This window comes from Amblyraja radiata, chromosome 14 (genome assembly GCF_010909765.2).
Source record: "Amblyraja radiata isolate CabotCenter1 chromosome 14, sAmbRad1.1.pri, whole genome shotgun sequence".
Taxonomy (NCBI): Eukaryota; Metazoa; Chordata; class Chondrichthyes; order Rajiformes; family Rajidae; genus Amblyraja; species Amblyraja radiata.
The window spans coordinates 26,602,295-26,629,717 of NC_045969.1; the positions used below are offsets into that span (position 1 = coordinate 26,602,295).

General features: G+C 44.6%; 1 protein-coding gene across 3 annotated transcripts in view; it reads right to left on the reverse strand.

Annotated features, from left to right (window-relative positions):
- The window catches only part of enox1 (ecto-NOX disulfide-thiol exchanger 1), a 196,568-nt gene that overhangs the window by 92,354 nt on the left and 76,791 nt on the right, over positions 1–27,423 (reverse strand). For all 3 annotated transcript variants that reach the window (XM_033032888.1, XM_033032887.1, XM_033032886.1), the window contains 3 exons: positions 16,043–16,255; positions 10,596–10,702; positions 1,244–1,361 (listed from right to left, as the gene is read on the reverse strand). In XM_033032888.1, coding sequence (XP_032888779.1) covers positions 1,244–1,361; positions 10,596–10,702; positions 16,043–16,255 — 438 coding nt within the window. The remainder of the gene's footprint in view (positions 1–1,243; positions 1,362–10,595; positions 10,703–16,042; positions 16,256–27,423) is intronic.

The window sequence follows — 27,423 nt, forward strand, 5'->3', positions numbered from 1 at the left end:
ACTAAACTCAAATTCACTATTCAATTAGTGTGGGAAGGGGGTGGGAATGATGGGAAACCTCTTTAAACTCGAGCAGAAGAGCACGAGATCTGGTTAAATGGGCCGGCTGTAACCAGCTTCTCTGGGTCCCAGTGGTCTTAGAGCTTTCGCTGTATACGGTACAACTCGGACACCACACTGGGCAGTTCGATTTCTCCTCAGTATCCTTGGCGCTCTTATTTCTGTTGCTCAATAAGGAGCGGGTATTAATGTAATGCTCAGTACCACACGTGAAGGAAGGCTTGCAGGAATTAGACTTCACACGGGTGTGGAGGAAACCCACCAGCAGGGAGTCACTGAGAAACACAGAGGCAACAGCTTACCATTTACCTCTCAACATGGTGCCAATATGTCATGAGCTCTTTGCTGATCTATGGCCATTTTTCAGAAGTGACACTTTAGATATAAATGCTGCATTCCATTTGCCATTGAAATTATTTTCAGGACTAGTCTGTGGCATTTTAATGATTTTGGTGCATAATTTAAGTTCTTCGGACCTCCACTGCTTCTAACTGTTCACTATTCACAAAGTATTCTGTTCTAATCTTTTTAGTTTGGAAATCAATTTGCTCGATAACCTGCCTCTGTGAAGTTCTTGCATCGATCAGCACTGCCTGCAACTCTGCAGACCCAAATCACTTCCCCAGAACCACCGCCACTAACAAACACTCCTCACGTCTCATCAATGTATGGCAGCAAATCCGTTAGCATTATTTTTCTGGCAAGTAAACAAAAAATGCTGGAGAAACTCAGTGGGTGAGGCAGCATCTATGGAGAGAAGGAATAGGAAACGTTTTGGGTCGAGACCCTCCTTCATCTGGCCATTGCTAGCAAGGCCAACATTTATTGCCTGTCCCATATGACTTAGCTTACACATTTAAATATATTTAAAAAAATAATAAATGAATTTTTGAAAACGGATATTGAAAGAACTGCCAATGTTATGTATCAAACAAATGCCAGTGGTGTCCCAAGCAATGAGGTACACCTCTTCTCAACAGGTTAAATGTGACCAAGTGACTCTCAAGGTCCATGTTGGTAACTTTGTTTATGATCATAAGAGAGAATATCCAAGACTGAAGAGACAATACTGGAAAAAAAGGTTCCTATTGCTGTTGCGACAATGTTATTAGCTCAAATCCTTCTACTTTACAACTTTAGTTAAAAGCCAACGAATGGAGAGCCAAAAAGAGGGAGAGCTTACCTGATTCGTCGACTCTGGGGATTTTAGATGGACTTTCTTCAAAGTCATCATCGGACATTTCCATCTCTTCTTCATGACGAATTTCCATGAGTTCTTCACTGTGTGCATTTCTGACCTCCTGTTGTTGAAGAAGGATTTGAGCATGAACATCAAGCAGCCAATGCACAATGCTAGCTCAGAACGAAACAAAACTCTCCTGCGTGGCAGCCTACAGAGCTGGTGTTACTGGGTGTTAGATTTTCCACGCAGGGATCGACTGTGTTTTCCTAGGCGTTTGATATCACAAGTGATCTGCAGATGGGATTGGCTGCATGTTGCTGGGGGCGTGATATCATGTGGCCTACAGATGGGATTGGCTGCCGCTTACTTGCTATTTGATAACACAGGAGATCTTCCAATGAGGTTGGCTGTGCATTGTTAATTTATTCTCTCATGTGGTGCTTGTATTGGCTGCAATACAATTAGAAGATCAAAGTCATAGCCACCAAGTCATACAGCAATGAGATAGTCCATTCGGCCCACCAAATCCATGTTAGCCAGTGGGAATTGGTAAATATCACTCCTGGTTTACAGCACTTGGTCTTCTATGCCTGGGTGACTGAAGTGCTTGTTGAGACACCTCTTCAATGTTGTCAGGGGCTCTGCTTCCACCACTCTCTCCTGCAATGAATTCCAGGCACTCACTTCTCTCTGGGTAAAAGGCCCTCCTCAGATCCCTAACCCTAAATCAAAGCTATGTCCCTATTTTTATTCATCTCTCTTGTGGGAAATAGTTTCCTGCAGTCTAACCTGTTTAAACCTCTCAGGTCAAAATCAAGGTCGCATTGCATTTTTTGAATATGACTTCAGTTTCTTGAATCTCCATCATGGTAAACAGATTCATCTTCTGGGTGAGATTCAAAGAATTAGACACTTATCTGCTCCAACCGGTTGGGTGTCACTGTCTGGGTCTGAGTCACTCAGACCATTTCATATTTATATTTCCTTAGGACATAGGAGGCCATTTGACCCATCAATGGCTATGATGGGTCTCAGAATGATCCTGTCACTTATTCCACCCATATATTTTCATGCAATCTTTTTTTTCTCACATTTCCACCAATTCCCCTCATCACACACCCAGCCACAGTTCTTTGAGAACCTAAAGCACCCAAGGAAAATCCACATGGTCACAGGGAAAACGGGAAAACGGGAAAACTCCACGTAGACAGCAGTGGTCAGGATCAAACCCAGTTTTCTGGGGCTGTGAGGCAGCAGCACTGCTCGCCGCAACATTGTGTCACCTTTAATGTCAATAGTTCCAGATGCCTTGAAACTGGTTCGCCTTCTAGACCGTGGTGTGAACTTACTGAAACTGGGCCCCACAGCACAACCCTGTGAGAAGGGTCATACTCTCAATGCAAGGACAGCCAGCAATCTGTAGGGATGAGCACACATGAGTGCCTGCCTCCCCCCCATTATAATAAGTCACTTACCTTAATTCTTGCATTAATGAAGTTAAGACTTTCCATTAAAAATCATTACAGATCCAGAATGACACAAATGAGAGTGGGATTTTACAACCTTCTTCATCAACCTAATTAAGTGGATCTCCTGTGGGTTTTTAATGGAGGAAATTAACTCTTTAAGTGAAATAAAACTGTAAACATTCTCTGTGCGGGTATACTTACATCCAATTTCAATTCACTCATACCCCTGTGTCTCCGAATATGCAGTCATGCATATTTTGTAAATGTTAAAATCATGCTGATACTCATACAAATCAAAATGTATATTTCTTCCTTTGCTAACTTTGGAATTGTTTAAAACTGTGCGTTAATGAGATTGGAGTTTCCATAGCTTCTTAATTAGCAATAATGTCTGGTCTAACATTTCATCAAATGCCTCATCGCAAAGTCAGTCATGCATCGCCCTAACAGAAATATTAATTCAAATAACTCACCTGAAAAGGTCAATTTATAACTTCAGATGCATAAAAGGCACTTCCTTCTCCACATAAACAACAACAAATTCTGGCTATGTGACAGACATTGCACTTAAAATCAAATTATGAATGTGTAAATTGATAGCGTGTAAATATACACAAACCAAAAAAAAAAACTCAATTCAATTATAGTTTGTTCAGTGGTGTTTGTAATTATCCTATTGAAAACAATGAGATGAATATATCTTGGATGGTAGTGTGAGAAATGTAAAGGGGTTTCATCTGTCTACACCTCTCTCTCTCTCTTTCATCTGCCAAGGTCACAAAAAAAAATGATAGGGTTGCAAACCCTCTTATGGTGAAGATCAGAAGATCTTACCTCCCTGGTTCATCCTCACCCTATTATATCACCACACATTCAGGGGTTGAGCTTGGTCAGTCCCAGTCAATGACAAGTGTACACAGGACATGTAGTAATGGCAAAATAACCATATAACCATATAACAATTACAGCACGGAAACAGGCCATCTCGACCCTTCTAGTCCGTGCCGAACACGCATTCTCCCCTAGTCCCATATACCTGCACTCAGACCATAACCTTCCATTCCTTTCCCGTCCATATAACTATCCAAAAATGATCTACACTTTGAAGTAAACTGACAGACCTTGGTCAGTTGGGCTGACCACCGCAGCCTCTACCGCTGCGCCACTGGGACGACACGGTGGCGCAGCGGTAGAGTTGCTGCCATACAGTGCCGGAGACCCGGGTTCGATCCTGACTACGGGTGCTGTCTGTACGGAGTTTGTGCGTTCTCCCCGTGACTGCACGGGTTTTCTCCGAGATCTTTGGTTCCCCCCCACACTCCAAAGACGTACAGGTATGTAGGTAAATTGGCTTGGTAAATGTAAAATTTGCCCCTTGTGTGTGTAGGATAGTATTAATATGTGGGGATCGCTGGTCGGTGCAGACCCGGTGGGACGAAGGGCCTGGCCTACTCCTGCACCTATTTTCTATGTTTCTATGTGTCTGCGCTGTATCTCTAAACTAAATAAACTAAAGGAAAGTTCATGAAAACATAAAATGGTCGTAAATTATCTTGGATCATTGTGCAAAAGAAAACACAGTGAAGGCATTACATCTGTTTGCACAAAATTTGCCATTTAACTACAAAACCTATGACAAGTTTGAATGTGGCCTCTCCCCACCCTGCTCAAACATAAATGAGGCAAAGTTAACAGTGCTGATGAAATATTCCACACAGCACAGAAACAGCGAGCTGCTCCTTGAAATGCTGATAGAAGCAAATTCACCTGGCCAATAATGGATTGCTAGTCATAAAACAGATATTAAATAACATAAGGGACAGAAGAACAGCTAATTCGGATTAATAAGGAAAAGAGCTAAATGTCACAGACAAATATTGCAGAGCAATGTGGGAACAGTGAATCAGTGGCAGGACAATTAAAATTATTAAAATTAAAATTATGCTCATTCATAAATTTACTTTAAGCACAATGGAATAAGAGCTCCATTATAGTAAAACTGTAATCATTCTGTGTACATACTTCCATTGAATTTCATACCCCACTAACTCTTGTAAGCAGTCATTTGATTTAAATGTTACAATTATGCTGATTTCCCTTCCATTGTTAATCTTACAGATCGTTTTGTAGAAGGAATGAAGTGAAAAAGGTGGAGGGATCAGGACCAAAATGAAACATCTCTTGCTTAAACAGGCAATTATCAAAAATTGCACCATTATTGAATGGTTGAGGCTCGAACCCATCGGCACAAACAAAACCTAAAATTACAATGAGTGATGCAGGTCTCTGGTGGTTGGCGGTGAAATAGGACGGGAAAAGAAAATTGGAGGTGTACAAAAGCTCTGTGAAGAGCCAAAAGAGAGATGGAGGATTTGAACACCACAAACTAAAGCAACTTCGGAAACTAGCACAGAAGCAATATTCTATTTAAGTAAAGGGTTATTCAAAAACCAGCAAAACATTTGTAAATTGCAGGACGCTAGGAGCAAAATCGTTGAGAATCGTGTAGATGAAAATGTTTCCCAGAGTCTGGGAAAAGAGAAATTGTAATGTGGAGTAAGCCAATAGCAAAGACATTGAAATATTTCATATCAAATACAAGACATTGTGGAATCTCACAAGAGTGAATAATTGAAATAATTAAGATCAATACAGAAAATGTACTGGTAAAGGTTAATGGGATGTAAATGTAGAAAATTCCTGGAATTTGTCATTTGGATCCCATGGTTTGAGGGGATGGAGGGTGCATTTATTTCGATCTTGCATAATTCCCAAATTTGAGGAAAGTCTCGTAGAAATGGAAGGCTGCAGGAACAGAGATGGTAAAAGGTATAGAACAGCTAGCTTACCGTCAGCAATCTAGGGTTAAGTCTGTGATGATAGGACTATTGGGGGATTAATAAATGTGGTTACCAAGGTACTTGGGTAGAGGAAGTAATTAATGTGCAAAAACAGGAGGGAGGTAGGACGAGGTACGAGGCGGGAGATCAATTGTACGAAGGCTTGCTGCAATTGTAGGGCCTCTGGTTGCCTTGTCTTGGGAAGGAGATACTTCTCTTAGAGAGGGTGTAATAATGCTACAGAGCCCAGTCCTGTGAGAGGACATCAGAACCAGGCACCATTTTCTGGTGTAGAAGGACAAATGGTAATCTCACTGAAATATTTAATATACCTTGAGACCTTTGGTAAGATATGGTGGTGGAGAAATGTTTTGGCAGGCTGGCCTTCATCAGTCAGGATATTATCAGTCAGACCAGAGAAGTTGAGATGTTTGAGAAAGAACTGCAGATGCTGGAAAAATTAGACAAAAAGCTGGAGAAACTCAGCGGGTGAGACAGCATCTATGGAGCAAAGGAATGGGTGACGTTTCTGGTCGAGACCCTTCTTCAGACTGATGTGGGGGTGGGAAGAAGTAAGGAAGAGGCCGAGACAGTAGGCTGTGGGAGAGCTGGGAAGGGGAGGGGAAGGAGAGAGAAAGCTAGGACTACCTGAAATTGGAGAAGTCAATGTTCATTTCGCTAGGGTGTAAACTACCCACGCGAAATATGAGGTGCTGCTCCTCCAATTTGATCTTGAGATGTTATGTTGGGACGTTACAGTCATACAAGACATTGGTGAGGCCACACTTGGCATATTGTGTTCAATATAACCTATAACCCTGTTATAGGAATGATGCCAATAAGCTGGAAAGGGTGCCGAGAAGATTCATGGGGATGTTATGTGGGTCTGAGCTATATGGAGAAGTTGGAGGGGTTAGGACTTTATTCCTTGGAGTGCAGAGGCTGAAAGGGGTGCATAAAATCATGATAGGAATAGCTGGGGTGAATGTTTCCTTTTTTCCAGGGTAGGGGAATTAAAAACTAGGGCCACAGGTTTAAGGTGAGAGGGGAAAGATTTAATAAATACCCGAGGGGTAACTTTTTCCACAGATGTGATAGGTAAATGAAACAAGCCGCCAGGGATAGTAGTTAAGACAGGTAGAATAATAACATTAAAAAGACATCTAGACATGTACATGGATAGGAAAGGTTTAGAGGGATATGGGCCAAATCTAGGTAAGTGGGACTAGTTTAGATAGACCATCTTGTTTCGCATGGATATGTTGGGCTGAAGGGCCTGTTTGTGTGCTGTATGACTATGACTATCTAACTGCGCCTTTAATCCATTGCAGATGTAGTGCTTATAAGTTCAGTTTCAAACTCCATGGAACCCAGTGAAAAGGAAAATGTAAATCAATTTTCCCTATTCCAACTCCATGATGCTTCTTCTCTGGAAAAGCATCCCTCTCATTGAAGATAAAATTGAGAGGTAGAAAACTGCGTTTATTGAATGGACACCCATCGACAAAAGATCAAAAACAAAAACAAGTGGAAGTTTCGATCTTAGACTTCTAAACCAAGATAGGTTTCACACAAAAAGGACATTCTCGGAAAGGAATTCTCTCCTGGACCACAGCACCCAAATAAAAAAGGCCACAAAAATTTGTTCAAAGTCTACTACTAGCTGAGTTTCTGAACCTCAATCAAAGGGTTTACTGAAGCAGAACCAGTGAATGGTGGAGAAATACCAGAATGCAGATCAAAGTCAAGCCGAGAGGACTTCTAATGATTGTCATATTGGGTGCTGCAACTGGGTTTAATGAAGTCTGTCATCATATACTTCTTGTAGAATGGTTCCCACTGTTTTCCCAGTTACTCCTCTTAACTTGTGTCTGACACTATCATTTCCCAAATTATCTTGGTCGTACCTATTAGAGACAGCATGGGTAAGGATTTCTAATGGTTGTTCCCATTGCTGCTTTGTTGGGGACATACAAATATAAAGATTGGGAGCTGGAGGAGGCCATTCAGTTCCTCAAGTCAGCTCTGCCACTTATCAAGATCAAGGCTGATATCTCTCCAGGTGCCACTTCCCAGGAGTGTCCTGAGTACTGAGAACGTTGCTGATGGATGCAATGGATGACAGGGGAAGTACACGGAGGCAAACTCTGGGCAATGTCTTGGTCTGCCCGTTCACCCCCTTTCTACTGGGCACTCCAGGCCTGTGATACCTTGTCCCAGTACAATTGCAAGAGTCCTCTATGATGATTCAGAGGTACACCAGAGTGGTGTGCAGGCAGACAGAAACACTGACCTTGATCCTTTTAGGTGGGAATATTGGCTGGATGGTGGGGGCAGGCTTAGAGACTCCTGAAAATGCCAAGAAGATACAGGACTTGTGAGATTTAAGCCAGATTTCATCACCAAATGTTTCACTCACATTCGTGCTCAACAGCAATAGACAGTACTGAATGGTCCTCCCATTTGTTAGGGTATAGTCCTGATCGTCCAACCTATCTCATTGCAGATCTTGCACTTTTTCTGTGCAACTGTCATGCAATAATGCTTTGACATTATTCTGCTCTTTGGTATTTCTCTATTTGCACTATCTGTCGTATTTGTGTATGGTTTGATCGTGCTCATGCAGAGTGTGATTGAACAGCATAGCACACAAACTCAGCTTTTTACTGTATCTGGTACATGGGCATGGCAGGTGTGTCTGTATCTGGGCATGACGGGTGATGGTTATCAGATTGGCTGACAGCAGGGTCGGGGTGTGTAGGAAAGAACTGCAGATGCTGGTTTAAACTGAAGATAGACACAAAATGCTGGAGTGTGTATGTGTGTGTGTGTTTGTGTGTGTCTCCTCAGGGCCACAGAGTGGAAATGCAAATTATGCCATTGCTCGACCCGAGACGCCACCCATTCCTTCTCTCCAGAGTTGCTGCCTGTCCCGTTGAGTTACTCCAGCATTTTATGTCTAGCAGGTCGGGGGTCTGGGAACGGTCAGACAGCAGCAGCTAGCAAGGGATAGATCTGTTCACAAGCAATGCTATCTGTTCAGACTTAGGAAGAGCAGATGGAGGGCTGGTGTGTCCTAATTCAACAGCTACAACTGAAGACCATCCTCTCCACAACTCAGGTAGTGCAAGCGGAGGTTCCACATGCCCCAATGTTCTCCCGTGCTCCAGGCCCACTGTGACACACATACGCTCACATGCACAAAATGTTCCGAGACTATGCCTCCTCATTCCACATACAGGAGCATCCACAGATTGCACAGTGTTGGGAGAAATGCCTGCTATAGAGTCAGAAATTTGTACTGCATGGAGACACCCTTCAGCCCACCACACCCATGCCGAGCATCTGCACAAAAGCCATTGTGCATTAGGTCTGTATCCTTCTATATCTTGCCAAATCCAATGTCTAATTGTCTCTTCAACATAGTGATTGTATTTGAATCCACCACCTTCGCTGGCCGCACATTGCAGGTATCCACCACTCTGCGGAAAAAAACCTTCCTTTCAAATCTCTCTTTAGGACTCTATCATCTCACATTAAACCAATGCTTTCTTGTTTTTGATACCCTCTACCATTAGAGAAAGATTCTGACTCTCGATCCTATTGATGCCCAGGAAGCACCCGGACTAGAAACAATGTTTTTAACATTTAAATGGAGACATCAACTATTAACTTGTTATGACCAAAACCCCAGTCATAACTGTTCAAAACTACTGGGTTGGGAGGCGGCTCAGTGGTGACATATCTGTCTGTTGAAATGTGTCCACTCAAAATGTCACCTATTCCTTTTCTGCAGAGATGCTGCCTGACTTACTGAGTTACTCCAGCCGTTTGTGCCTATCTACAGTGCTGACACAGATAGTGCTGCTGCATCACGGCTCCAGTGACTCGGGTTTGATTTGGTACTATCTGTGTGGAGTTTGCACATTTTCCCTCTACCTGCGTGGGTTTCCCCTGACTGGTCCGGATTCCTCTCACATCCCAATAACATGTTCATGGTTTAATTGCCTGCTCTAAGTTAGCCCTCATTTGGGTGGGTGGCTGAAGATTCAGGAAGTGAGTTGATGATGATGTGAGAGAATATCAGTTGCAAGGATACACGGAAATAAGCAGAGGGGGGTTGGTACTGATGGGATTGCTCTGCTCTGAGCCAGCATGGACTCATTGGGCCTAATGGCCTCTTTTCTAACAACAAGGTTATGAAGCATTAAAAGTTAGCTCTGTTTAGCTTTAACTTTCTAATCATTTTATTCCTGAGGGAAACTACCTGGAAGTCAATCTCTGTGGATAGCTCCCGGCCCAGGAAGGACCTTGAAAATGACGATAAAATGTTTTAATTTAGAGAATAATGAAATGATCCAATGCTTGTTGTGTGAATAAAGGTTTGGTTAAATGGAACAAAATTCAAGGACATGACCGAACAGGCGAGCAGGGAAGAGTGATTAAAAGAGTTACATTTGAGTGTTAATGGGCTTTGCAAAGGTATTAAAATTGCACTAGAAATTAAAGTAATGTGCAAATCCTACCTCATTTAGAAGCCATTGGCAGATTTAAGTGGGCACTTTCCTGGATTTCAGCTGCTTTCATTTGCTTTAAAATAACATTGAAATGTGACTTGTTTGAATATTGTTCTTCCAGCTCCATGGTTTGGCAGTGAAATGGCACAAAGTAGGGTGAAATTACCTCTCTATATTTTGATGTCTGATGTCATACGTGTCTATCAGTTACTTGAGGGAACACAATCTGCCCATTGCTCTATGAAATGAAATTCCTAACCTAAATAACAAGACAATACACTATCAATTGAAAGCAGCTCCTCAGCCTAAGTGGTGTATGTCTGTTGCTGATGCCATGTATCAATTTGGCTGCAGGGATTCCAATAACAATGCACAATATGAAGCATCAATATGGAGGGGAAATGCCGATGCCTTTGAGCAACAGTAATGCTTCGAACACTAACAGCAAGCTATAATGCGCAACTTAGCAAATATAGTCTAGAAGCAAGTGATACTGATAGAAATGGAAGAAGATTAGTTTACCAACCTCAGCTTGCTTTCGCCATATTTCAATGTTCTTGCGTTGAGCTTTCGAGAAATGGTCCCATGCCTTTTGCTTCGAAGCGGCCTTGAAAACGGCCACAATCTGCTCAACTTTGGTAAACAAGGAAGTCAAACAAAACAACCAGTTTACGATTTGATCAGAAACGTAAAACAAAGCAGAGACACACTGGGGCTGGGAATGTACTGCCTCTACTCATCGTTACAGGCACCGGGTCATCCTCAGCAAGAACAAGCTGCTTTTAACAGTTCAACAGCACACAGCGTGCCGCAGTTACAAGCAAGATTACATGGCGCCTTTAACTCTGCCAACTAATGTCTCTGTCATACTTACAGTGTGCCAAATGAAGATGGACTCTCTTCAAGCCTCAGTGTCTCCACCATATTTCTATACGTTTTGCAATTATAACATGGTTCAGACCTCCTGTTGGGGCGGCACAGTGGCGTAATTAATGTTTCGCTACCTCAAGGTGACTCGGGTTCGATCCTGACCTTGGGTGTTGTCTGTGTGGAGTTTGCATGTTTTGCCTGTGACTACATGGGTTTCTAAATTATCTCTAGTGTATAGATGAGTGGTGGAATCTGGGGAGAATGAAGAGAATGTGAGGATTCGTATGGGATTTTTTATTTATTCAAAGGATGTGGGCTTTGCACGCTAAGCTAGCATGTAATTGCTCATCTTTAATTACCCTTGAGAAGATCGTCATGATCTACCCTTTTAAACTGCTGCCGTCATTATGGCGTGACCTTACCCTCAATGCTGTTAAGAAGGGAATTCCAGGATTTAGACTCAGACAGTGGGAACGGGGATATATTTACATTCAGGATGTTGTGGCTTGGGGATGATTTCCAGATGGTGACGCACATTTACACAAGAACATCAGGAAATAGGAGCAGAGGGAGGCAACCAAACCCCTCAGGCCTGCTTCCCTTTCAAATGATCATGGCTGATCTATGCTGGCCTCCACTCCTCTCCTGCACCCATTCTCCAGCACTCTCATATATTTATCTCACACTCTAGAGACAATTTAAAGTGACCAAAAAAACCACAAGGAAAAAAGAGAGCACTCAGATAAATCTCACAGCCACAGGAATAACATTTAAACTCCACACAGAAAGCACTAGAGGTCAGGATCGAACCTGCATTGCTGAAACCTTGAGGCAGCAGCTCTACCTAATACCCGACTCTTCCACCCGGGGTTACTGACGGATAGAGGCTAACCAGTTATAATGAGAATAAGAGAAGATTTCAACTGGAGAAGACTTCAGAATTCTATTCAAACAAATGAAAGGAGCTGTGCATTTATAATAATGTTCCAATAAGGAATATATATGTTCATTAAAACCCCACTCTTTCAATATTTCAAACAAACGTTGTTCCTAGGTTTCCTGCTGATGATATCCTATTCTAAATCCTAATATTTTAGGAGCTACCTGAAGGCTGAATTTTAATTTCCTGGTGTATGTGAGCAGTGGGTTCAAAGAGCTTCTGAGGAAGTGTTAAAGAATGTTGAGCCTGGCTGGTCAAAGGCAACTCCAAATGTAATCAGCTGTGTTGTTTCCGAAGATGGGATGCCCAGTAGAATGGTGTCTGGATGATCAGTGTTATTTCCGCAGAGGCGAGGTTGGAGAATGGATGAGAGGAAGAATTCCAGTAGTGGACCCAAGGATGAGTGTCTGGAGGCAGCCCACGAGGTCAGTCACAGCAGCAGGTTACAGTTGCATGGATCCGAAGCCCAGCATAGTCTATCGATCCCAGCGCAAACCCAACAGCACATCGGTATGTATGTTATTCTGTTTCTGCAAACCTGATCCAACAGCTCGTGCTTTTGAGATACCCTCCCCCTGTTGCTGCTGTAGGACATCCAAATAACATTGGATTTCCCTGGATATTAAGGACGGTGCAGAATTTTCCAATCCATGTACATGATAACTTCATTAATCCAGTACACTCAGGATTTTGGTAGATTGGCAGATTCAGATCCAGATTTGTTTATTGCCCTATACTCCAGTTCCCTGCTCACATGAAGATCATAGAGTACATTATATACATGATAATGATAGATACAATGAATGCAAAGCAACAGAATAGTGCAAAGATTGTTGTGGAATCTGAAGCAGTGCAAACACAAATTAAAACTTAAAGAAATGAATTACTGAATGATGTAGAGTTAAGAGTATGTGGCAGCATTTCCAGGATATTCAATTTTATTAATAATCCAATGCATTTCTAGTTGACTTCAGTGAGCCTTATACTGTATTTTTAAAGGGAGCACAGGAAGCCAAACTAATTAAATTTCAAGGAGATGCCCAATGGAAACAGGTGAGTTTAAAATGAAAGTGGGAACCAGGGCCCTAGTGAGTGGACAGGGACTACAGGGATTGGGGGCCTAGTCATGGAAGGAGCAAACGTCAGCCGGTGAGACAGCTGCCGAACCATTGGGATTTCCGACTGGTCAGAGTGCGGGGTAACTGTACATCCAGGAACATCCCGTTTAGTCACATTTGATATCTGATCACTTTAGAGTGTGTGTGTAACTCTATGTGTATGCACATGTGTTACGGGTACATGCTATGCGTGCATGCATGCATACATATGCATTTCTCTGTGTGTGTGTGTGTGTGTGTGTGTATGTGTGTGTGTGTGTGTGTGTGTGTAAGGAATGTGCAGATATATGTGTTTGGGTGCACGGTTTGTGCATATATGTGCATGTGTATTTTTGTATGTGCATATTTCTGTGTGTGTGTGTGTGTGTGTGTGTGTGTGTGTGTGTGTGTGTGTGTGTGTGTGTGTGTGTGTGTGTGTGTGTCAGTGTGTCAGTGTATGTATCAGCATGTGTGCATGTATGAACTTGCGGCCACCAAGCCTGCATTACGTGTTGTGATGTGACTCAGTCAGCACAAGGTTGATTGAATGGCAGTCTGAAGCTCTCTCCCCACTGACATGGTGGGGCAGCAACCCTCATCTCCTCCTGGGCAAATCCTTGGATTGGCCTTTGGAAACCACAGCCACTGTGGGAATGGGGCTAGGGTAAACTAGTCTGCTCCAATGACGATGGAACCCCCATTCTACGCGATCAAAACTCCCCCACCACTGCCTCAGGTGCTTGGCAATGGTTGCGTGTGCAGCCCCAGTTGAGAACGGCCAAAATTCCACAAGACTCCTGGGCCCAACGAATCCCACAAACTCTGGGGCAAGAAATGCCTCGCGTACCGGCGTGCACATTGTGTGAGCAGAGTGATGGGAACAATAGTTAAAAACTAGATCCTGCCACCCAGCATCTTGCCCAGTTCATAAATCAGAAGGTATGGACAGCAATTCAGGAAGAGCCACGTCTGCTTTTTATTTCAGGTTTTCAGTTCACTGAGGCCACACCTAGAGCTGGGGTCAGGAGATGGTTTCCCTGGAGATGGCTGTTATGGAAATAGGATGTTCTAGCAGCTCCAACACTAAATTCCATAGCAGAAGGCTTCTTTACTACAACATGGCTGAATAACAAATTCTCATCTCTGCTTCAAAATAATTTCAACTGATGAAAATTGGTCCCTTTTTAGAACAGGTAACATAGACCCATACAGCACAGGAACAAAACATTTCTCTAGAAAAAATCCTTCACCTTCCAAATTTTAACAAATATAATGTTTGTTTGTATAAAACCCCATGGAAATTTAGTCCAGATTCCATCCTGGGAAATCGGTGCTGCATGTTCTTCACAAACATGGGAAATTGGTTCTGCATGTTCTGAGCTCCCTCATAACTGCTTACAACACTTTAGGTAGGGCCTAACAGTGCACAAGTCCTCCTGTGGTTGCACCTGGTGGACTCAAGCAGTGGACAATCCTCGGTCTGAAGAAGGGTTTCGGCCCGAAACGTCACCTATTTCCTTCGCTCCATAGATGCTGCTGCACCCGCTGAGTTTCTCCAGCATTTTTGTGTACCGACAATCCTCGGTGTTTGGATGTGTGTGTGTGTGTGTGTGTGTTTATATGTGTGTTTATGTGTGTGTGTCTGTGTGTGTGTGTGTGTGTGTGTTGTTTTTTTGTTTGTGTGTGTGTTTTTGCGTGTTTTTGTGTATGTGTGTGTTTTTGTGTATGTGTGTGTTTGTGTGTGTGTGTGTGTGTGTGTGTGTGTGTGTATGTAGGTGTGTGTGTGTGCGTGCATGTGTGTGTGTTTTTGTGTGTGTGTGTGTTTATGAGTGTGTGTGTGTGTACATGTGTGTTTTTGTGTATGTGTGTGTTTGTGTGTGTGTGTTTTTGTGCGCGTGTTTATGTGTGTGTGTGTGTACGTGTGTGTGTGTGTGTGTGTGTGTGTGTGTGTGTGTGTGTTTATGTGTGTGTGTGTACGTGTGTGTGTGTGTGTGTGTGTGTGTGTGTGTGTGTGTGTGTGTGTGTGTGTGTGTGCGCGTGTTTGTGTTTTGTTGTGTGTGTGTTGGTGTTGGTGCCACCAACGTCACTCATGCTGGCGCTGTTCAGCCTTATGATCTGAGGTCCAAGGTCAAATGGACACGTTGTCGAGATGACCATCGGGTTTGAAGAGTTTTAGCAGAGCTCCCGTGAGCAAGGCTCTACACGACAGCAGTTATGAAGCCCTTTGCTTTCATCTTTCATCCGCTGCTATCGTCTGACCTCTGTTTCAAAGCTGCGAGGATCCCGAGAAACCCACGGGTCCCCAGTTAAAGTCATGACGGTAGTGGGGCAGTCAGCATCTTGATGGCGGCAGTGCCCCCCATGGGGCTGGCTCCTCGAACGTGGTCTAGTTACCTCTGCTCCAATGGATGGACACGGCCCCTTGATGCAAGGTCACCTTCTCCTGGTTTCTCCCTTCCAGTCACCAAACCCATTCACACCCACTAATTAAAATTCACAGAGAAAAGGACCTTCCCAATACAACTGGAGACAAACTGAGGCTCCCTCCGATCACTCCATGACCACAAGCCTTTTTTCATCAGCATCGACCCAATAATTTATTAATGTTTTATTTTGAAACCAAGCTGTAAAAATTTCAAAGGCACTGACCCCTTCATGTGGTACGCTGGTTGGATGTGAGGCTCAGCCCGTGGGTTCTGCCCCTAGCCCTGACCCTATCTGTAGGACTATGAAGCCCCCCCCCCCCCCCCCCCCCCCCCTCCACAAGAAGGTCCCATCCAATTCAACATCTGCATGCTGTGCCTAAGGTGGTTTCTCAGATATGGATAACAGGGATAAACCAACCACTGTACCTGAGTGAACAGTATATTCAGTGTCCAAACTCCAGCATCTGCAGTGTTGTTTTGCTTTCCTTTACTTTTAAAATGACTTCTGACTCTGAGATGAAGTGAAAGAGCTCCTACCTGAAGATCTAGTGCTGATGGTTGAGCCCATGCTCCTTGCAGCAGGAGTACTTACCCCAGTTTGTGTTAACACAAGTGAGGAGGCCAAAGTGCAAGTACTTACATCCGGTCAGGATTCCTGCGAGGGCGTTTTTGAACCGCTCCTTGGCGTCCTCCAATTCCTGCTCGTGGGCCGCCTTCTCGCTCATCAGTCTCCGGCTGTGGCCGTTGACGGCCTGGACCATGGAGTAGAAGTTGTTGGCTGAGCGGCGTGTCACCTCGCCGCGTTCAAACCAGGCCAGCAACACCGAGGTGGCCTCCAAGAACTGGTTTTCATCTGCAAAGTAGAGAGCAGGTGTCAGCCACACACCAAGCGCCTTCGCTGAACTGGCCTCCCACGATTTTAAAATGAAGCGGAGAAGACAGTGTCACTGTGATCCTTTCCCACTGCCTCAGTGGTGAAAAGAGATCAAAGCTCTTATTGCCAGTCAGGGGATTCCCCTTGCCTTACAGCACCCAACAGTGTATAGAGCACAGTGGCACTGCTGGTAGGGATGCTGCCTCCATCCTGCCCTCTGGTTGTTTATGTGGTGTCTGCATGTTACAGAGTCATATAGTGTAGAAAACCACCTTGCATCGCACCAGGTACATTCCAATCTTTCTGCCTACATGCGCTAATCCCGTTTGCCTGTACCAAGTCCATATCCCTCTATGGGTACACAAAAATGCTGGAAAAACTCAGCAGGTGCAGCAGCAACCCAGGGTTTCGGCCCGAAACATTGCCTATTTCCTTCGCTCCATAGATGCTGCTGCACCCGCTGAGTTTCTCCAGCATTTTTGTGTACCTTCGATTTTCCAGCATCTGCAGTTCCTTCTTAAACACCATATCCCTCTATGCCTTGCCTGTTTATGTGTTTATCTAAATGTCTCCCTAACCTAGTGTAACTGATCGATTGTATCTGATTGCATCACCTCCTCTGGCAGTGTGTTCCATGTGTCAACCTCTCAGTTTGTAAAAACACAAGCCTCTGATTTCCTCTAATACTCCTTCCTCTCAGTTTAAACCTCTGCCCTCTTGTTCTCCTTGTGACCTGGCGTTTCCTCCCACATCCCACGATGATTTGAAAAGAAAATGAGCTGCCGTAAATTGCTCCCCGTGTGTAAACGATGGTAGGATCTGGGGAAGTTGATGGGAATGTGGAATGGAATAAAAGAGGGTCAGTAACTGGGTGCCCGATGTTTAGCACAGGCATGTTGGGTTGAAGGGCCTGTTCTGTGCTATACGATTCACAAAGTGTTACCAGCAAAATCACTGCATCTATTCCAATGTTAACTTACCTATCACTCAAAATTAATAGTCTTCCTGAAAGGAGCCCGAAGAAAAAATTCCCCACAGATTTCAAAGAAGATTATAGAGCTACAGGAAGACCAATAAATAATTATTTTTCTGTGGTTGATTCCCAGAATTTCTCCCAACCAAGCAGGAGTTTATCTCCAAGATGCCTCTATCCTGTTCTGAGATATTTTAGCCCGGCTCAAACTCCTGCGTTAAGACTCTGTGTGCGGTTCAAGCATCCATCTATCAATCGATGAGCACTGCTCTGCTCTCCGTCAGCAATCTTCTCAATCAACATTTTCTCCCAAACAACTGATGGATTAAATCAAGCAGACAAAACCTTTGCAACACGTTCAGGAATACGTATCATAGAACATTGAACATGTATCCTGAGTATCCTAAAGTATCTTTGGTAGACTTCCCACATCGCTCCAACATACGTCTGAAGAAGGGTCACGACCCGAAACATCACCCATTCCTTCTCTCCAGAGATGCTGCCTGTCCCGCTGAGTTACTCCAGCTTATTGTGTCTGTCTATAGCAGTAAGGAAGTGCTCCACTCCCACTGGCCTGTGTTGGTGCTGGTACCGGCTCTTGCTGCTCATATCAGCCACTGTCCACACTGTTCAAGATTATCCCCCCTTCCTCCATCCTTGTTATTCCTCAAAAAAAGATGGGCAGGGAGGGGGCGGATCAGAGTAAAACAAATCTGCTTCACATTCTTTACATTTCAATTCAATTAATCCTATGCAGCTTTTCCATTTATCAGTCAATCTTGCGTGCAAGAAGGCTCATCAAATATCTTTTGTAATGTGCTGAGACTGCTCTGTATTCTTCACGGTGAATGTGCAGTAGCTACACGCTGGAGGAGGATTGCAAATGCTGTGCTCCTGCAATGAATATTGACGCAGATTCCACTCCACTTATTGCTGCTACGTTTCCCGTGGAGGATGCACAAGGCAATAATTTTTCAACTAACGCTATTGTTTATTAAAGTAGTGAAACCATATTTGCTACCCTTCAGTCTTCAGGTCCAATTGTTATACTTATTCAGCACTTGAAAATCTGCCCTACCATTTTTGTTTCCTCTGGGTCTATGATTAATGCTTCATACGAATGTTTACGGGAAGCTTTGTCAGGGTAAGCACACCACGATGGACTCGGACACCTCCTCCCTTTAGTTTTCATGACACATGCACTTTACTCTTGGCCACAAGAGGTGAAAAAGTACACAAAGAAACCAAAACAAGGATTTGAGCAACGACTTATTTCTGTTGTTTTTTTCCCTGATTACTCCACCTCTGCCGATAAATCCAGAGGAATTTCAACATCATTCCTAAATAATTTGCTCATAGCAGACTTGCAAGCCGTTCAACATAAACAGAAACCCATCTCCTTAGGCAGGTGATTACAGCAATGTGGATTATATTAAAATAATTGTCAAAAATCTTTGGTGATATTAAACTTAAAAAACGCATTTCCTCCCAACCAACCAAGAGTTTATCTCCAAGATGCCTCCATCCTGGAATATGTAGTTCTAAGATATTTTAGCGCAGCTCAAATTCATGCAATTAAAACTTTGCTTGCGGATTAAGCATCCATCTATCAATCCATAAGCACTGCTCTGCTCATGATCAGCCATCTTCCCAATAGCCATCTTCTCCAAAACAACTGATAGATCCATTCAAGCAGACAAAACCTTTGCAACAGTATCAGGAATACGTATCATAGAACATAAAACGTGTATCCTAAGTATCCTTAAGTATCGTTTTCTTAGAGAGTTCAAGAGGATTTATGAAGAGCAGCAGCATTCTAAATGAACAATGTCAAACATTAAAGGAAACCACTGAGGCACCAATATTCCACAGAAAGAGTGCAATAAATTACTTCAATGCCATGTCAAATAACGTTTCACCTCATTCTCCAGCTATTTACTGCTGCACTGGACTAACCTTAGGCTTGAGTATCAAAACAAATTAAATCGAGGGTGGAGTCAAGCTTTTAATTGATTTAGAAAAAATGTAATGCAAGAAGACAGAGGTTAATGTTGATAATAGAGGTGGATCCCCACGACAATATATTTAAACTAAATGGCAATATTTCACCAACCAAGGTAGTATTGTTATAAATCTCTTATAGAACATAAAAGATTGAGTCCAATGGTGATGCTGGTGGGTGTGCTTCTCACATCAGTTGCTACCTTTATGCTGTTGGCAGCTACAACTGAGTGGCAGAACTGAGGGAGGCCATAGGTTCTAGTCTCACTCCAGGGGCTTCAGTGACAACTGCTAGATTTTACTGGGAGTAGGGATTTAGACTTGAGATATTAGAGAAACAGCATGGAAACAGGCCCCTTGTCTGACCATTGATCACTGTACACCAGCACTATCCTACACACTGGGGACAATTTACAGTTGCCAATTAACCGATAATCCCGTATGTCTTTGGAGTGCTGGAGGAAACCGGTGAACCCTGAGAAAACCCACGCAGTCACAGGAAGAACATACAAACTCCATCCAGACAGCACCTGTAGTCAGGATTGAACCCGGTTCTCTGGCGCTGTAAAACAGCAACTCTACCGCTTCGCCATTGTGCCACCCTACAAACTGTATTCACTGTATACGGAGGGCCGATAGACCAGGTCTGTAATGATACAAGGTAGATGAGTGAAATATGTTCTCATTGAAAGCTACAGACTGATAACAGTGGAGTGGAGAGCACATTTCCCCTGGCTGCAGTGGCCAGGGTTTGGCGTTACACTCTCAGAACTCTCAGGGGAGGTCAACCATTTAGATCTGAGAGGAACAGAATGTTGTTCACTTGGAGCGTGGTGGCCCTTTGGAATTCCCTCTGCTGTCGGGCTGCTGAGGTTGCATCGCTTTTTGTGTCTATCTGTGGACCAAGTTTTTGGCCATGTGCCCGAATTCCTTCTGGTGCTTCAAATTGACATCTTGTTTAATTGTGTCCTGCAAGTGCATGGTCTCAAAATGCTTCATCACATCAAGGTCAAGACTGTGAGTACATGGTGTTACCTTCCACTCAATTAACACATGTGGCATGCAAGCCTGCCGTGATCAAAATTTTGATTCATACAGAAATGTTACTTGTCTATTCAAACAATCCCTTTGAGTGAGCCTGAAGGCTGATAACAGTAAGTACCAAAAATAATCCTTGGGTTTAACTGATTAGACTTCATTCAAATCAACGTACAAGGTGAGAGATAAATGTGATTATTCCTGGATTTATAAAACAGTGTCTGTTCTGGAAAGACAATATGTCTCTGCTGCCCCAAACATATCCTCAGTTCCTTTTGCCTTCAGCTCCTAAATCAGCCTACATCTTCATGTTTATTTCACCTCAATTGTACACGTGGTCATGAGTGTGCCAGGATGTGTAAAGAGGTTTTCCATGATTTGGGAATTATGGTGACATTAGCTTCTGGGCTACCTCACAATTGGAGATATTTTCTCAATACTCAACCTATCAACTTCTATAATTTATGTTGGCAAGCCATCTCTGTTCCATAGAGGTTTAGTTAATTTGGTCTTTCTGGGTTGGTATGAGCACCTCTCAGTTCCTGCATCATTCTTATCAACCTTTTCTTTCCCCACACAGCATGACGTGGGGAACACAAAAAGCCACAGCAGTGACTGTGTACTGACTGAACTCCTCTCCATTTAATGTTGTGGGATTGCCTTATATGGCACAATTTGGATTGTGGAGGGTTGGGGAGGATGGTTCTTTTTCAGGTCTCTGCTGCCACGGTGACTGGGAGGTTGCCGGGGTAGACTTTGGTCCGCACCTGTTTGCCGTACATCTCAGAACAACCAAACCGAGAGACAGTGCACAGGCGGAAACTAGTCCCCAAACCTGAAACCAAGTTGTAAAACTAGTTACGGCTCACAGCTAACTCATCCAAACAAATAAATCAACATCTGATGACTTGTCTGATCTAGCAGTGACTCTTGGTTAAGTTATGGGAAGTGAGTGCATGTTAATCAGATGGGAATGTGAGTGCACAGGAGAAATATCTGCCTGACTACCTGGAAACAAATCCCTTGCAGGACTCTTTGAAATGTATTGTGTACCTATTTTTAGGGGACCTGGGACAAGGCCTGTAACTGTAGTAAACGGAGCATTGTCATGGCTTATACTGACAAACGTGTGTGGGCTACTCCTATCTTACACCTGAACAAAGAAGCAATTTCCATCTGAATATCTTCCAGACCGGATAAAGTACCATGATGTACTGGAAAACCTGTCGCAAAGAACAGGAACTGTGCTCCAGAGATGGTTTCCACCTACAAATGACATCTGCTCAACTGCGTGACAATTGCCCATGCAAATGGCAAAGGTAACATCGGCATCAATAACCGATACTCCACCTCGACAGGTAGGACTCGGTGAACAAGCAGTCAGAGGGACATAACTGTTGATACTCCCTGGGAATGGAGCGTTTTGGTTTTGCTGGACAGGCCGAGTTTGATTTTCATGGAGCAGAGGAGGCATAAGCGGAGGGGGTAAAATGTCAGAGTATCTAAAATTATGAGGGCCATAGATTGGGTAGAGTGTAAGAAACCTATCCACATTGCAGAGACATCTAAGACCCGAGGAATAGGTTGAAGGTATCAGGAGTTATGGGGAGAAGGCAGGAGAATGGGGTTAGGAGGGAGAGATAGATCAGCTATGATTGAATGGCAGAGTAGATTTGATAGGCCGAATGGCCTAATTCTGGTCCAAACACATGATCTAGTAAGAAATTTAGAGGGGATCTGAGGAAATATGTTTTTTAACCAGATGATGGTGGGAATCTGGAACACACTGCCCGAGAAGATGGTGCAAGCAGAGATTCACATGATGTATAAGAATCATCTGGACAGGCAATTGAATTGCCAAAGCACAGAGGTTACAGATCAAATGCTGATGAATGAGATCAATACTAATGCATACTTGATGGCATATACCAGGGGTTCCCAACCTTTTTCGTCCCGTTTACCCCTGGCAACTTTAATAGCACATAACAATGTTATTTCACATTTATGAACAACTAATGAACAGAACAGTCAATGAGAAAAAATATGTACAAATCCAGAATCAACAACTTTAGCCCCTGGGTAGGCGAAATGTGCCCCCTGGGAACCCTGTAGGCTGCTTTACTGCTGTAGGGCACAATGATCTCCCTGGGAAGTTGAAACCTTATATTTATGGCTTCAGTGGATCCGCTCCACCCATTATTACTTTCTCTGACTGATAACATTGGTACCTTACAACCAGAGGACATAGGTTTAGGGTGAGCGAGGTGGTTTAGAGGTTCTTTTCGCCTGTAATAATAATAATAATGGATGGGATTTATATAGCACCTTTCTAATACTCAAGGCGCTTTACATCGCATTATTCATTCACTCCTCAGTCACACTCGGTGGTGGTAAGCTACTTCTGTAGCCACAGCTGCCCTGGGGCAGACTGACGGAAGCGTGGCTGCCAATCTGCGCCTACGGCCCCTCCGACCACCATCAATCACTCACACACATTCACACACATTCACACACAGGCAAAGATGGGTGAAGTGTCTTGCCCAAGGACACAACGACAGTATGCACTCCAAGCGGGATTCGAACCGGCTACCTTCCGGTTGCCAGCCGAACACTTAGCCCATTGTGCCATCTGTCGTCCCCATCTGTAGGGTGGTTGGAATCTGGAACTCACTGCCTGAGAGATGCTGGAGGCAGGGACCCTGACAGCATTGAAGTATCTGGATGAGGACTTGAATCGCCAAGGCATAGAAGGTCTCAGGCAAAATGTTGGTAAATGTGATTACTATAGCTGAATGCGTGATACTTAGCATGGACGTGGTGGGCCAAATGGCCTGCTTTGGCTTGGTAGAACTCTATGACTGCAGCTATCACATACAATTAAATGGGGTAATGTAAATACATTTGCTTTAGCAGCAAGCAAACGTCTATGGTTTAAGAGTTAACGGGGTAATTCAGTGATGACGCTCCGTTAAACAGCAGGAGCTGGGTATAATAGAGCCACCAATGAACAGAGAAGGGTTGCCCCTCATCTCCCTACTGCCCATGTCAGACAGGGAGACTCCACATTCGATCAAACAGCCCTCTGTTGTTTCTCACAAAGCCATCAGTGACCTGGAAGACTGCTTTTTGCTAACATTGCCTCGAAGAATGCTGCAGTGTTTTTCTCTCCCAATGCCTGAAACATTTCTCACACCGGTGAGCAGAAAATTCACAATAACTACACCTCCGCCGGAGGCACAGAAACAAGCTCAGTAAAGCAGATGTCATATCTTCAATGGGAATGAGTTCTTGTCAAGTTCACTCAGTTTCAGCCCTGAACGCAGAGAGAACACGATGTGTGTTGTGCCTCGCTACATCAGCCAGCTGCTCTGTTTGAAACACTCATCGAGAACTTGCTTTATTCATCTGATTTATTCACAGTGAGGGAGAAAACACGGCAGCAATTTGTCAAATTTCCAAGTACGAGAAGCAGTGACAATTGGGTGGCCCTGGAGACGGGGAATTCTCTGGGACTCTCTGTGACCAAAGAATATAAAGAATGATTAAAGCAAAGAGCCTTCCATCTACTTTGAAGAGCACTGAAGGTACAGAAGGTGAGGAAGAGATGATGCTTTGCAAACCAGGGTAGGACCATCCGATCAGTAGGAGTGGAATGGAGGTTCCATTGAGAGGAGAACAATAGCAGAGGTTTGGGAAGTGAGGCAAGTGAAGGCCCAATGTCCAATGTCCAATCATTAAACCAGTGCAAACATAAGCTGATGTTGACATCCAAGGCACAAGGTCCTGGGATCTTGGTTGGACTGACTATAACATCCTCGATGGAAGGCTCCATGTGAATAGTTGGATATCAGAGGCTTCCAACAGCTGGATCATGCACTTCCTTTCATGCTGTTCTCTTAGGATCTGAATAAAATTAAATCAAAGGAAGGGATCTCAGGTACAAGTCTACAGCTCCCTGAAAGTGCACCATGTGTAGGTAGAATGGAAAACAAGGAGTATGGTATGCTTGCCTTCATTGATCAAGGCATCGAGTATTAGGCAAGAAGACATATTACAGCTTCATAGGGCTTTGGTTAGCGCACATTTGTAATATTGTGGGCAGCTCTAGTTGCCACAATGAATGGAAGGTTTTGGAAAGAGTGCGGAAGAGGCTTCCCTAGAATGCTGTCTGCATTGGAGGATATGAGCTATAATGGGAGGTTGGACAAATGTAGGTTGTTTTCTCTGGAGCATCAGAGGTTGAGGGGAAACCCAATTGAGGCATATAAAATGATGAGAGACATGGATACGGTAGACATTCAGTACCTTTCTCCCAGGGTGGGAACAAAAAGGCCACAAGGTGTACCTTCAACAAGAAAGGAGCAAAGTTTCAAGGAGAAGTATGGGGCGTGTTTTTTTATACGTAGAATGGTGGGCTCCTTGAACCTGCTGCCAGGGGTGGTGGTAGAGGCAGATACAATCGTGGCATTGCGGCCTTTGGATAGGCACATGGATGTTCAGGGAATGGAGGGATATGGATCATGCGCAGGCAGAGGAGATTAGATCATGTTCGGCACAGACATTATGGGCTGAAGGGCCTATTCCTGTGTTGTACTGTTCTTAGATTGCATATGATGCACTAAATCTGCAATTTACTGTACAATTTCTGTACAGCAATTATAACTTCCACCTTAAAACCATGTGCACAGCTCCATCAGTGATGTGGTTCATGGTTATTTAAGTTTCTAATCTCAATGTGCAGCTGTAATTTTGATGAGGCTGCTACTGGACGTTGATTTTATCACGGCTGACCAGGGTGCAAAATGTGCGCCGTGCATCCCTCTCTAACCCAGGGGGCCCAATTAGCTCAGTCAAGTTAACATGCTCAGCATCAAGATGGGAACTGGCGTCTGTGTTCTGCATCTCTGAAGAAGAACAAAGAGCAGACATACTCAACTCTTCCTTGCACAGCACTTCCATAAACACACAGTGCCGAGGGCATGCTTAACAAGGCAGTGCCTTGACTGCTTTGCCTAGTCAATTAGAGGACTGGATCGGGTAGCCAGGAGCTTCTGGCCTTCACTGGTGTAATCCATTAATCTTCTGAATGCATTAGAGTGCTTTGGGAGCAGCGTTTCAAGGTGACTGGATTCAATTTTACGTCCCTCATTTTTTGGTCGCTATGGAGACTGCAGGTGATCTTCATGAAGCCTGGGAAGCTGGGAAGGGAAGGAGCAGTTGGCAATGCCAGGGGATGTGTGCCCTGAGCACAAAGAGTACGTTGTTAACGCCAATAGCCAGGGGGCACCGGGAGTGGACATCCATCCTTCAGCTCACTTCAGTGGGGGGGGGGTGGGGGCGGGGAAGTGAGCTGAAGGATGGATGTCCACTCCCGGTGCCACCTGCCACCTTATACCCAGAAGTTCCTTTCCAAACATCCCCCCTAAAGGGCAGCTAGATGACTACCAAGCTGTGCAGAGAGGTTGGGATCGGACCAGCACTCTCTTCCAGGCCTCTCCTGAGAGCAGGATTGTTCCATTACTCCACCGGATGTGATCCCCATGATGGGAGACCCCTCCGCAATAAATCAAATTGCATTCATATAGCTCCATTCACATCTTTGGATGTCCTAATTAAGTAATTCTGATGCATTGTTGTAACGTACAGAACAGGGCATCATCTGTGTATAGAAAGATGCTTCCTATTCTTTAAGTCTAGGCATCTACATGAAGCCTAGAAAGGGCTTTAGTTTAATATGGCAAGTGAAGATGGACACTCCTTCAGTGGCTCTCACTTGGAACTGTCGATCGCTCAGTGTGGCGCTCCCTCAGTACTGCCCCCTACAGTGTGGCTCTCCCTCAGTACTGCCCCCTACAGTGTGGCTCTCCCTCAGTACTGCCCCCTACAGTGTGGCTCTCCCTCAGTACTGCCCCCTACAGTGTGGCTCTCCCTCAGTACTGCCCCCTACAGTGTGGCTGTCCCTCAGTACTGCCCCCTACAGTGTGGCTCTCCCTCAGTACTGCCCCCTACAGTGTGGCTCTCCCTCAGTACTGCCCCCTACAGTGTGGCTCTCCCTCAGTACTGCCCCCTACAATGTGGCTCTCCCTCAGTACTGCCCCCTACAGTGTGGCTCTCCCTCAGTACTGCCCCCTACAATGTGGCTCTCCCTCAGTACTGCCCCCTACAATGTGGCTCTCCCTCAGTACTGCCCCCTACAGTGTGGCTCTCCCTCAGTACTGCCCCCTACAGTGTGGCTCTCCCTCAGTACTGCCCCCTACAGTGTGGCTGTCCCTCAGCACTGCCATCCCACACTAAGGCTCTTGTTGAGAATTGTTCACCCATCAGTGTGGCTCTACCTCAGCACCACCCAGCTCTCGCTCAGCTCTGCCATTCCCACAGTGTAGCTTTTCCCGATTCCTCCCCTCCCACCCTCAGCATTGAACCTACAAGCGGCGCAGGCATTGTGCTCGAGTCTCCGTAGTCAGACTCAAAGCCATAAGCTTCAGAGGCAGGGGGGCTGCCCACTGGGGAATCATCACCCCACCGACGGGCGGTGTGTGCATGTTGGCACTTGAGTTGGTGCGGCCCCTGCCCCAGCCATGCAACACCTCTGATGTTCTGCAGTGGCCGACCTGTTCCTGGGCTGCCTGGTGCCCTAGACCTCTCTGGGCTGCGAACTGCAGAGGCATCACCAATAGTTGGATACATCCAGGAGCCCAGCTGTCCAGGTGAAACCTGCTCTGCTTCATGCTGCCCACCCCTTCTATCCAGAAGTACATAGGGAGGGCATTCTTTGACTTGGAAATTCATTCAGAAAAACCCATCAATTCCGAATAACCCAGCATACCAGCTTAAAAACCAGTGATTAAAACCTTTGACTGTGGCCAGAGAGGTCTGACGGTCTGCTGAATATTTAATACCTTGCACTGAGTGCCATCACCTACTGCAAAGCTACACATGTTCCTATCCTCCTCTGCATCTTCAATGAGTTTGCTTTCTGAATTTCCCCAGTCCTGATAACATTTCAGGTCATGGCCCTTTAACTCAATGTCTCTCTGCACACATGCTCATAGTTATAGAGTCACAGACAGTCATGACACAGAAACAGTCCCTTCGGCCCACCTTGTCCATGCCGGCCATTTACACTAATCCTATG